At 35.6% G+C, this 13,613-nt stretch overlaps 1 protein-coding gene across 2 annotated transcripts in view; it reads right to left on the bottom strand.

The window, feature by feature from the left end:
* spg7 (SPG7 matrix AAA peptidase subunit, paraplegin) overlaps nt 1-12,344 on the bottom strand; it is a 52,421-nt gene extending 40,077 nt beyond the window's left edge. Inside the window, exons 1-6 of one of the 2 annotated variants that reach the window (XM_039763295.1) lie at nt 11,990-12,344; nt 11,683-11,785; nt 10,333-10,422; nt 9,733-9,974; nt 5,190-5,329; nt 4,801-4,903 (exon numbers count right to left, since the gene is read on the bottom strand). In XM_039763295.1, the coding sequence (XP_039619229.1) occupies nt 4,801-4,903; nt 5,190-5,329; nt 9,733-9,974; nt 10,333-10,422; nt 11,683-11,785; nt 11,990-12,196 (885 nt within the window). In that variant the 5' untranslated portion in view covers nt 12,197-12,344. The remainder of the gene's footprint in view (nt 1-4,800; nt 4,904-5,189; nt 5,330-9,732; nt 9,975-10,332; nt 10,423-11,682; nt 11,786-11,989) is intronic. The other variant, XM_039763296.1, reaches the window with a different exon arrangement.
* Between the last annotated feature and the right edge of the window lie 1,269 nt (nt 12,345-13,613).

The following is a 13,613-nucleotide window of genomic DNA, read 5'->3' as shown; positions in this document are numbered from 1 at the left end:
TCAGACCGGCCCGTTTGGGACCAACAACCATGCCACGCTCAAAATCACCTTTCTTTCCCATTCTGACATTCAGTTTGGAGTTCAGGAGATTGTATTGACCAGTACCACACCCCTAAATGTACTGAAGCAACTGCCATGTGATTGGTTGATTAGATAATTGCATTAATGAGAAATTGAACAGGTGTTCCTAATAATCCTTTAGGTGAGTGTATATGACATAAAAGAAAACAACATGCTTCTCATAATTACAAGCTGTCATATTGTTTAATTTTTTCTGTAATGTACCTATCTGAGATAAAGCTTAACTTAGAAAAGGTAGTTTTCACCATTTCTCTTAACAACAGTAACAAATACAGTTGTGCTTGAAAGTTTGTGAACCCTTTAGAAGTTTCTATATTTCATTATAAATATGACCTAAAACATCATCTTTTTACTCAAGTCCTAAAAATAGATAAAGGGAAACTAGTTAAACAAATGAGACAAAAATATTATACTTGGTCATTTATTTATTGAGGAAAATGATTGAATATTACATATTTGTGAGTGGCAAAAGTATGTGAACCTATAGGATTAGCAGTCTGAAGGTGAAATTCGAGTCAGATGTTTTCAATCAATGGGATGACAATCAGGTGTGAGAGGCCACCCTGTGTTATTTAAAGAACAGGGATCTATCAAAGTCTGCTCTTCACATCACATGTTTGTGGAAGTATATCATGGCACAGACAAAGGAGATTTCTGAGGATCTCAGAAAAAGAGTTGTTGATGCTCATCAGGGTGGAAAAGGTTACAAAACCATTTCTAAAGAGTACAAATGGAGGAAATTCAAGACCATTGTTACCCTCCCTAGGAGTGGTTGACCAACAAAGATCACTCCAAGAGCAAGGCGTGTAATAGTCGGCGAGGTCACAAAGGACCCCAGGGTAACTTCTAAGCAACTGAAAGTCTCTCTCACATTGGCTAATATTCATATTCATGAGTCCACCATCAGGAGAACACTGAACAACAATGGTGTGCATGGCAGGGTTACAAGGAGAAAGCCACTGCTCTCCAAAAAAAACATTGGTACTCGTCTGCAGTTTGCTAAAGATCACGTGGACAAACCAGAAGGCTATTGGAAGAATGTTTTGTGGACAGATGTGACCAAAATAGGACTTTTTGGTTTAAATGAAAAGCGTTATATGTTTGGGGAAAGGTAAACACTCCATTCCAGCATAAGAACCTTATCCCATCTGTGAAACATGGTGGTGGTAGTATTATGGTTTGGACCTGTTTTGCTGCATCTGGGCCTGGACGGCTTGCCTTCATTGATGGAACAATGAATTCTGAATTATATCAGAGAATTATAAAGGAAAATGTCAGAACATCTGTCCATGAACTGAATCTCAGGAGAAGGTGGGTCATGCAGCAAGACAATGACCCTAAGCACACAAGTTGTTCTACCAAAGAATGGTTAAAGAAGAATAAAGTTCATTATTTGGAATGGCCAAAGCAAAGTCCTGACCTTAATCCAATTGAAATGTTCTGGAAGGACCTGAAGCGAGCAGTTAATGTGAGGAAACCCACTAACATCCCAGAGTTGAAGCTGTTCTGTACGGAGGAATGGGCTAAAATTACTCCAAGCCGGTGTGCAGGAATGATCAAAAGTTACCGGAAACACTTAGTTGCAGTTATTGCTGCAAAGGGGGGTCACACCAGATACTCAAAGCAAAGGTTCACATACTTTTGCCACTCACAAATATGTAATATTTGATCATTTTCCTTAATAAATAAATGACCAAGTATAACATTGTTGTCTCATTTGTTCAATTGGTTTCTGTTTATCCACTTTTAGGACTTGAGTGAAAACCTGATGACGTTTTAGGCCATATTTATGCAGAAATATAGACAATTCTAAAGGGTTCACAAACTTTCAAGCACAACTGTAAATAAATAAACACACACAAACTCAACATCAGAATAGTGAAGAAAGGTGATTTAAGTGACTTTGAACGTGGAATTGTTGTTGGTGCCAGACGAGCAACTCTGAGTATTTCAGAAACTACTGATCTACAGGGATTTTCATGCACAACCATCACTAGTGAGCAGCAGTTCCCTGGGTAAAAATGCTTTGTTGATGTCAGAGGTGAATGGCCAGACTGGTTTGAGTTGACAGAAAGGCAACAGTTAATGAAATAACTACTCATACAATCAAGGTATGTCGAAGAGTATCTCTGAAAGCACAACACAGAAGACCACATCAGGTACCACTCCTGTCAGCTAAGAACTGGCAACGAAGGATACAATTTGCAAGGGCTCACCAAAATTGGACAACAGAAGATAAGGAAAATGTTGCCAGCTGTGATAAGTCTCGATTTCTGCTGCAACATTCAGATGGTAGGGTCAGAATTTGGCATCAACAACATGAAAGCATGGATCCATCTTGATTTGTATCAATGATTCAGCTTGGTGGTGGTGATGTAATGGTGCAGGGGATATTTTCTTGGTACACTTTGGGCCCATTAGTACTAACTGAGTATTGTTTAAATGCTACATGAGTATTGTTGCCGACCATGTCCATGCCCTTATGACCATAGTGTACCCATCTTCTGATGACTACTACCAGCAGTATAACTCTCCAGATCAGAAAGCTCAAATCATTTCAAACTAATTTATTGAACATGATAATGAGTTCACTGTACCCAGTCACAGTCAAGCCAATAAAAGCACATTTGGGATGTGGTGGAATGGGAGATTTGCATTATGGATGTGCAGCCATTGAATCTGTATCAACTACGTGATACTATAATGTGTATCTGGACCAAAATCCTTGAGAAATGTTTCCAGCATCTTGTTGAACCTACACCACAAAGAATTAAGGCAGTTCTGAAGTAACAGGGGGTTCAAACCGGTACTAGCATGGTGTGCCTATTAATATTGCCAGTGAGTGTATACACATACTCTTAACAGAATCAATCAATTGATATTGGCAAATAAATAATGCTTAAATGTAAATATACTTGCACTTATAGGTTTTGATCATTTTTAGTCATTAATTGCACTACAACTTTTCAGCTATTAAAATATACATCTATCTATATATATATATCTATATCTATATATCTATATATATACACACCTGTATATACACACAGTATATAAAATCTAATATCTCTGTCTGTCCACTTTTCATGAGAGAACTACTTAAAGGATTTAGATCAGGTTTTTTTTTTCTATAATTTGCTTGAACATTCTGATCCCGCTAAGTATCACAGTTAAAGTGCGGCACCGATTTATTTGCGCTAATCCAAGAGACAGACTGTGGGTTGAGGGGAGAGAGAAGCGAAACGTCAGGAGTAGGGAGCTGGGTGGGGCCCTCCTCACGCACGCACCAGCCTCCGTTCGAATCAGTCTACCTCTGGCCACGTTTTGGAGCACACCTTGCTCTGCTTAGCTAGCAATACCAGTTTGTTTATTAATTTTTACAGTTTTTCCTGTTTCACTACTACGTGGGTGGAGCCACTGGGGACAGCTAATTTACTATATTTATACAGGTGTTTTTTATTTTAATTCAGTGTATCAGCTAGACATACGTAATTATAAACATGGATTACTATTTTAATTACGTACTTGTTTCTTTCCAAAACTTGATTTATTACACACAGCAACAAAAAAAAAAAAAAACACAGTACAAAGTACTACAAAGAAGCCGCAAATGTATCAGATGCTCGATGAGTTGCTTATCAGCAAGACACAAGGCTAATGGGCTTAACAGGTTTATAAAAAAAAAAGAGACATTTTGCTCTTAAGTAAACATTTTTCTTTTTCCAGTTGAACATGTAAGTTGCTGCACATAAACCAAGCTCTCCATCCAAACTAAAACTGTGTTAATTTTATTTGAAGGACAAAATAAATAAAGTTTTATCTATTTGTCTATCTAAAATAAAAAGGTCTGAATTCATTAAAGTATCATTTCTTGTTGTTTAATTGCACAGGAACTTCTCTGATTTCTTTTTCAGAGTTTATTACTCCACTTTCTTTAACGTAAAGGCTAATATTTCAATTGTCTCTCGCAAAACAAGCCTCGACTTGCTGCTCTTTACTTACATAGCAGGAAGTTTGAGGCAAAAAAAAAAAAAGAAAAAAATGCATACTGTCTTAGCTATCATAGTACTTAAAGTAAAGAAACACTGCAACTAAATTACTTTAACGCCAAGAAAAACAGGGGTTGAAAAAAATGATTGCCTAATTCACCGATCAAGTCTCTTTTTGTGAAAATCATCTGATTTAGATCTGCAGCCGATCAATCAGAGTATTCCAAAGTGACAATGTGGATTTTTATCATAGAATTTGTGAAATAATAAATCCAAAAATACTAGGATGTTTACAGTTATATATAAAGTAGTTAAAACAGCAGCATGTTAAGTGCAACTACATGATTACAACCTTTTTCACTACCATTTAATGCTTACTTTAGTTTAGCATAGTTAATTGGCTAGAACATGTTTTCTTTTACAAATGGATGGCACCTTTAACAAGGCACATCTGAATCACATTTTTTCCCAGCTTTCCATTAAACCATATTCTCTCTCCTTACTGCTCCATTCATATTGGGTATCACATTTTTCAAAGGCAATATGATACAAACATTTCTATATAATGTAATGCTCAGTGAAATATCTTCTGTTATCCTTTTTCATTTTTGTTATTTAAAACTTGCTTCATCTATAAAAAACTTAAGTCAGATTGTGGAAAAAAAAACACTTAGAATGCTTACTATAAAAAAGAATGCATACAATATTTAAGAAAAAAATATATACATACAAAAGCACTGAATCCACCTTCTCTGCCAACCATCCCTGCCAAACGGAAGATATACCAGAGGATTCCAACTCCAACAGCAGCCATCCCAAGAGCATAAAGTGCACTGGGTAAAGAGAATAAACACTATTGTTAAGAATGCAAAAAAAATAGAGGTCATGTACTGTAAATACAAAATGAAAAACATTAATTTATGCAAATAATCAGTTTTAAATTATTAGAAAATAAGCTGAATAAGAAGTTTCTTGGAATCAGCATTTGACTGTTCCTGTATCGTTGACTTTTTGAAGATTTTAAAAATAGTCTACAGACAACAGGGATTTTTTTTTAATCTTGAACAAATTCCAAAATAAGTACCCATCACAAAAAGGCGTTACTTCCGAGCAACTTACTTTCCAAAGAATCCAGTGCGCTTATATGATACAGGGATTCTGTCTTTAATATCAATGTTTAACTCATCTTCAGCTGCTCTTAGCTTCTCTTCAAACTTGTCAATGTTTGCCACTTGCATGCGGTACATCAAAGCCAACCTCTAACAAAAAGGATGTAATTAAAACCAAATATTACAAGAAAATTAGTAAAAATAAGTGAAATTTTTTTTGTTAATTTAGCAATTTTCCTAAAACTGTTTCTGCAATAATTTTGGAAAACCTTAATTATCCTTCAATTCCTTTGATTAATGAGCACACTTAATTCAGTTTAGGTCATAGGGCAGAACTGACAGCAAGGCTGAAACCAGTCTATCCTACGCTCATAAGAGAGCAATATACTACAGAGATGCCAATTAAACTAACATGATGTAAGAGGAAAAGAAGAGCACCTGAAAAAAAAACCAAAAAAAAAAAAAACCACACAGATATAGGGACTGTGTGTAAACCACAGTATATACAGACAGTGACTGGGCACTGGAACTCAGGTTGTAAGGCACACAGTCCTATCATGCCACAACAACCTAATAGCTTAAAATATGTTCATGGTGCTGTCCCCTACTTGTCTAAATATTAGTAGTATTTATTTATATAGAGCCGTTTCTCAGGTTTGAAACAATCAGTAGCATTAAAAGCTGGTCAGGCACTTCTTTAAAATATTTAGAGTGATGCTCAAGAGAAGGCATTGTACAGATTTTTTCATATACATAGAGGGCTATATAATGCATTCGGTTTACAATATAGGGTTAGAAAACTAACATATAGTTATTAGTAAGCAACAACATTTTTGCAACTACAGTACATGTGAATAAATGCAGAAAACTAAATAAATAAAATATTACAGCTTATTGGTTTAAACAATATCTACATTTATACATGATTGTACACTTTTGTGAGCAAATGAAGTTTAATTTTGCAATCTTGCACAGTTTATTAATTACTTCAACATTTCTATATTTTGTTTTATTAAATACATATAAACCTAAAAGTTTCCTAAACTCAGTCAACTACAATTTAGCAGTTATTTCACCAAGGACATAGTTAAAGAGGATAACACATTCGAAAGGTTAACATAACCCAACATCACATTCTCAGTTCCATTCTGTCCGATTTAAGGTTGCACATTAGCTAAAGCCCATGATCACCATATTGTATTAAGAAATATACAAAAAAAAATTACATGAAAACGTATGTGATTATTATCTTTGCAGTTATGTCATGAGAGGATGTAATGATATGCTTGAATAAATGCTTCTTTCTTTACTTTTTTGGATACGTGTTGCCCAAATTTATACTCTTTGTTTTGTTCAAAAAAAAAAAGAAAACTAGGCAATGACCTAGTTCTGAAACGATATTTTCCAGTTAGCCCAATTAATAAACACACAACACTCCCCTAAACAGATAAAGAACCTTTAAAAGAAAACTTCTTTGTATATAAATACGAATGGCTGAGTATTTTGCAAAATTTTAAAAGACAGATTGAAGAGATTCTTTTTAAAAAATGTACTAAAAATTCTGCAGTGCTACTTTGTCTCAGCATCACACATGCTAAGTGGTCTATGCACAACAGTGAAAGTCCAACTTACGTTTTTTTTTGAAGGCATGATATGTAAACACAAAAACAAACAACTGTTGTCTGGGCCAGTGCTATAAACACTGATGATGCGAGTCTAAAAATAACTTGCACTGAGAACACGGAAAATAGTGGCTAACACAGGTGGCCCCTTGCCCAACGTTATGAGCTAAGAATCCAATGAAGGTCATTTATGTGGATAACTGCAAGATGAGTCTGTATGCCACAAGATAACCTTTGAGGTATTAAGGGAATCTTATCAAGTCAGAGCTTTTCAAGCCCAACGGTGGTTGCATTGCCAAAATCACTTGTTGTGCAGGGCAAAAAGGAATCACACATTATGCTATGTATAAAAGTGTGGCTGACATGACCTTCAGGATGTGCCTAGTCATGAAAGAACTTAATCATCCAATAACCATCAAGTTACTACAAGACATCTGGTGATAAGGTACTGACAAAACCAAGACCATCAGGCATAATATGCCAATAAAGCTTCTTCTAGATCAAGTAATTAAAAGCATCACAATTTAGTTCTGTGTTGCAATTAACAATCTAACCATCTTCGGTCAACAAAAACTTTGTTTTAAAAAATGCAATATCTCTAAGCCATACAATCAACCTGTTCTGTTTTACTGTTCTAAAGCATAAGGTTTTTTTTTAGATATCAAAAACAATTATGAAACTGGACGCATCAAGTATGACCATAGATTTTAAATTTTGACTAACTGCAGTGGACAACTACGGTGCCTTAAAAAAGTTTTTAGCATCCAAATACCTTTTTCCAACCTTCTGTCTCTTATTTTAAACATGAAGTAACATGGTGGCAATGTGTCTTGGTAGTTGTTTGTCAGGCATTTCATGTTTCTCCCAGTGTCTGCATGAGTTTTTCACCCACATCCTAAAGATATGCATGTTCACTAAGCTAAGAATTCCAAATTAATCCAACGTGAAAGTGAGTGCTGGATATATGATGCATCAGTGGGCCTTGTGGCTAACTAGCACCATGTCCAGGCCTGACTACTGTGTCCCAGTAATTCCCTGAATTAAATAAATTAAGATTGATGGCATTTATGTCAAGTATAAAGCATATTAAATCAGAATCTTTTTTGCTCCTCCGTGATCATAAATATACACCTAACCAAATTGTGGTTTCTTTGAAATTAAACTTGTCGTAGCTTTCATTCTTGCGGGACCACAGATTCTTATAGCATATGGTTCAGAATTGTGCAAATCTACGTTGTGAGCACTGAATGATGCAAACGCGAACAGATTATTGTAGATTTGGATATTTTGCCTGTAGTGTTTGTGGATTTCACTTTCACCAAACAACAAATCTTTTAATTCTCACATTTCGCCTCTTCATTGGGAAGAAACACTACTTTTCCTTGATGGCAACATGAATTAGACAATCTGCAAGTCTCCAACTTAATCTTTTTCGAATTTTACTACTTTCATAATCTGTTACTTGCTCTGTATGTGTATCGCGCCAATGTTTTTGAAGCTCTTTACGATGTTAAACTTTGTCTCCTACTCTTGCCTTTTTTTCTGATCTTGATTAGATCTGCTAGGTATAGTGCAGGAAGTGTGTCTGACAAAAGCATTCACATGACTAAGAGGTGAGGTGACATGACTGTGGTCTTGTTTGAAAATGGTTGCGAGTAGGGCATAACTTGAAAAAAAAAATTCATGGCAAAAGTCTGTCTTGTAGGACAAAAACTCTTCCAAAAAGCCTCTTCAAAAAGTCTCGTCTTGTCACAGGATTAGTCTCATCTCATCACAGGATTATTTTATATAATACAGAGATTTATTGTTAACTATTTAGTTTTTAAGTAACATTCTATAAGAAATACTGTATGACATAACAAAATTCCAGGTGGCATGGGAGTGCAGTGGGTAGCGCTGCTGCCTCGCAGTTAGGAGACCTGGGTGTGCTTCCCAGCTCATCCCTGCGTGGAGTTTCCATGTTCTCCCCATGTCTGCGTGGGTTTCCTCCCACAGTCCAAAGACATGCAGGTTAGGTGTATTGGCGATCCTAAATTGTCCCTAGTGTGTGCTTGGTGTGTGGGCACGTTCTGCGCTGGGCTGGCACCCTGCCCGGGGTTTCTTTCCTGCCTTTCCTGTGTTGGCTGGGATTGGCTCCAGCAGACCCCGGTGACCCTGTAGTTAGGATATAGTGGGTTGGATAATGGAGGGATAACAAAATTCTCCAGATTTCGGGCATGATATGCGTGCATTTATTTTAAAAACCATGGTCTTAATATTACTAGTCACTATTAGCTAAACTTCAAATGTATAAGAATATATCACTTCTTTCACTCACATAATGATACACTGATGAAATCACCACATAAACACTTAGGAGACAAATTCAAATAATGCAAATATAAATTTAAAACCTCTAGTAGTATAAGCAAACTACTTAATACATGGATTGCTCCTAATACATCAACTCATTTGTATGGAATTAAGGCAGCAAGTTACAGTATGTAGGAAACAACACATTAAACAAATTATGATAAAGGGAAATCATGCATTTAAAGTACTCTCAAAAATATTATAGGATTTATTAAAATAAGAGAATAAAAAGTGCAGCTCTCTAAACAATTAAATACATTAAAAGCAAGAATGAAGCACTGATAGTGAAATTGATTGTAATAAAACCCCACAGCCACAGGGATACCCATTACTAAGCTTGAAAAACACTGATCTAGGGAAAAGAAAAAATTCTGAAAGATCTACATGTATAGGGTAAATCAACTTAAAATTAATTATGAATTACATTACTATTAAACCACTAGGTAAAAGGTTAAAATACCTTAATCATAAACTGTGACAGACTGACAGGAACAAAACTTATTAAGTTAAATGTATAAGAAATAAGCAGTAGGCTTCAATTTTAATTAAAAAATAAATAAAAATAAAGCAAACACATACAGGCCTTCCAAAAATGACTGCTCCAGGATGCAGATAAATTTCAACAATGTCACTCTCAGGTACAACTTGTACTCTTGAGACCTCACCCTTAGCAAGCATTTCATTGACAAAATCATTCCAAGAGATATTTCCACCACTGGTATTAATAGAGTTCAAAAGGCTCATGATGACTGCAATAATGAACAACGTCCGCAATCGCTCACGATACATTTGGTCCTCACGCTCACGCCTCTTCCGTTCCTCTATATAAAGAAAAGAAAAACGGTTACAGAATGGTAATAATGCATGAAACTGCTATTGAAATTGTGCTTATCGGGTTTATTTAACAAGATTATGTAAAGCTGTAACTAAACCAACACAGTACAATTATACCATAAAAAGGACAGATGTATTCAGAATTGTAAGATTAGAGATTTTATTTTATATAAAAGCTAATTGTAAGTATTAATAAAATTAGCAGTCAGATATTACCAAACTTAACCTCAAGAATGACAGGCTACAATATAATAAAAGGGCTAAAATTAAGCATAATATATAAAGGTGAACTATTAATTAAAATAACAACATACATAAGGACATACAATACAAAAATCAAAATACCTTCGTCTTCTTGTGGACTTTTTCCTTTTCCTCTACCATTGCTATCATTTTTTTCCTTTGCTTTGGATGTACTAAAATGGTACAGCCCACCTGTAATTCCACATAAATAATAATTTATAAGAAATTTATAAGACTATTTCTACTGTTTATTAGACAGGAGAGTGTCTGTATTTTAACACCCGTAAACACAACTGTTCCTGCTAAATTAAACATCATTTTTAACTAAAAAAGGAGTAAGGACAAGTCATATGCACTCCATTCACGCTAAAAATGACTTCTTAAAAACTGCATTTAAAGGAATACTCAACCCAAAAATTATATTTTTTATATGTTACATACCTCATGTTCTTTCTAGTGACGTTTAAGACAAAATTTAATCTCATGTTTTCATGTACAATGGGAATAACTAATTTTAGGACAGAACACAAGCTAAAGGTGACTAGGTTTGCATGGTATACTAATACAGTACTAAAAAAAGTACTGAAAAAACACAATTTGTAAAAAGGCATGTACCAGCATTTTGATCATTTTGGTACAAGAATGTATAGCTAGTTGCATCTGACACTCAGTCGCTTATTAGCATGATCATAACTCCAACTACACAAATGCTGTCTGTAGAGTGGTTATCTCTGCCATCATACTTAATTTCCAATAAACATATTTTATTCTTTTCAAAATGTTCCTTGTCACTAACTTACTATTTTCAATGCAAATAACAATTGAATTCAAACTTAGTACAATTGCTGTCTATATAATAGAATTTCCTTGCCCCAGTGGTCTGGTTTACCACTGCCTACAGGTAATTAACATTGAGCTATAAGCATAAATTACAGGTAAGAAGAAAAAAAGTATAGTAGACTGCATACCTCGTTTTTCAAGACATCAATTCTCCTACATTTTTAAGTAGTTAAAAAAAAAACACAACAAGGAAGCTAAATGCATTCTAGTACTTTGCACATCCTCCTAAAATGTCAGGTACAGCTTCTAAAATACCCAAAAACTCGCATTCCATTTAGAGTACTTTCACTTATGGGACACCTAAATGCAAGCAGTAAACATTTAAATCATGCCTTGAAATACTGAGATATGAGACAATGCTGCCATTTTTACTAAACTGAAAAAAAATCTTCAATATTATCTTAAAAAGAGTGTTATTTATATAGTATACAGACATTCTAAAATTAAGCAAATCGTAAAGATGGCTAAATCATTAAGTGAAAGATCTATGTGGTATTATGAAGCACTTTATAAGTGTTCTTGTTTCAACATATTACTAAATAAATATTCTTTCCTTTGAAACGATTACGCGTGTTCATATCACATACACAAACAACTATTAAAAAAACCAACCTAAAAAGCTCCACAAAGCAGAAGGTACATGAAGCGAGTTTCTTGATGTTATTCGCTTGAAGGCACAATGAAACGCAGGACTTGGAGGTTTCTGAAGAAACTGCTGCAAAAGAGCACATCGAAGTAAAAACGTTTCAGTCTTTTAAGAGGTAACCAATCAAACACGGATCACACTGTAGTCATCTGTGCAAATCAGAACACAGCAACGTAACCATCCAATGATTCTTATATTTCCCGGTTTTTTTTCTTTAAAAAATAATCGTTAACACTCAACAATCGAAATTTTTAGAAATCCGGCATCTCCTACCTGTAAAATTGTAGTGTGGACAGAACATCCATTAAGGTTTGGTTTTAAGATGGTGCCCAGATGACCGTCTGTCCAGAACCGTGTTTTCATCCAACAAGTATTGCACCCTTTACGACCGAGTGTGTTGACATTTCGTTGATCGCGCACAGTACGAGACAGAGCTGTGACAAGCCATTTTCGAGTTCTACAGTTTACATGCAACAGCATTATAGTAGTTTTTTTATTTATTCGAGTAAACAATAATAAAACGTCTGTCCCATAATTCCTTTTCTGGGAACTAGGATGACTTCTAACACATCGCGAAGATCCAAGTATCAGACGATAACAGCGACTGTCGACAATGACCTTTCACCGCCGCCGTAGTGTGCCCTTCGAACTTTAACCTTGGCTCTATTTTTTTTTGTTGCCCGAGAGTTGCTTTTTTATTTCATAGTGCCCGTGTAATTGGATCTCCATGTGTAGTACGAATTAAAATAAGCCGACTTCATTCGCTTTGATATAAAAAAATTAACCCCTAGAGGTCCTCACCCTTATTGCATGATACTGAAACCGTGACTTCCATTCAGTGTTTAATGCCTATAAGTGGGTCTGCCAACTGCCATAAAAAGAAAAGTGTTTATGCGTTGCGAATACGTAAAAAACGAAAAGACGTTACTTAAAAATGTTTTAAAATAATCAATTTTCTTTATCTGAAAAATATTTAAAGACGTATGTGCTGCCATTTTTAAATTATATTGTCCCGACTTCCCCGTACACCAGGCGGTAATGCTCCATCTAGATGAGAAGGATGTAAAATTGTTGAAAATGCAATCCAGAGAAATAAGTGAAAAAAACAAAAAACAGCTGTTTGCTGTTAGTAAAGTATGCGCTGTCTGTGATGCCAACCCCTTCTTTGTATGCCGCATTTTTATTTCGTCTAAATTATAAGGACTATATTAAGCAATGAAACGTTCCAAATTTACTTGGACCACACAAACCTGCAAAGTGGAGGTCTTTCACAGGTCTTGTAAATGCATGACATTATGGGCAGCTGGATTTATTTTTTCCAAACTGTGATATTTGCTCATTCTACTGCAGACAGCCGTTGCAGAATTGGGAGGTCTGGCTGTGAAACGTGCAAGCAGTAAAGGAAGTGTGGGGCTGTGCACTGCGGTGCTTCTAAGATTTGGAAGCATTATGATGGTCACCCTTGTTGTGGGAGCCCTCTTTGGGGTGTTCAGTCCGATGGGCACTCGGTGTGTATGGGGTTTTCCTTGAGAATTCCAGTTGGGAAGAAGAGAGATTTCAGAGAGATTGTGAATGACTTGTATGAGCCTCATGGAAGATGCTGGTTACTGGGAGACTCCTGGAGCTTCAGGAAGATGTGGAATATCTGGTACTATTGTAGTCCGTGATGGTATTTGTACTCCCTTGAAACCTTTTGCGGCTTGCCTCATTAAAACACATGGTTTTCTCTGTGTTTTCAGCTTAGATTGTGCTAGCTGTGTTAACTCAGCTTTTCATGTGAAATTTCATAAGACAATAGTCCCCAGTTATAGTGCCGTTGGTTAATCAGGTGTATCAGAAGTACCATGTAACTAAGTGCTTTCTGTACACAATACTTGTATTTTTTTTACCAAGGGCT

Source organism: Polypterus senegalus, chromosome 9, assembly GCF_016835505.1.
Source record: "Polypterus senegalus isolate Bchr_013 chromosome 9, ASM1683550v1, whole genome shotgun sequence".
Classification (NCBI taxonomy): Eukaryota; Metazoa; Chordata; class Cladistia; order Polypteriformes; family Polypteridae; genus Polypterus; species Polypterus senegalus.
This window is presented reverse-complemented; position numbering and strand designations above follow the sequence as displayed.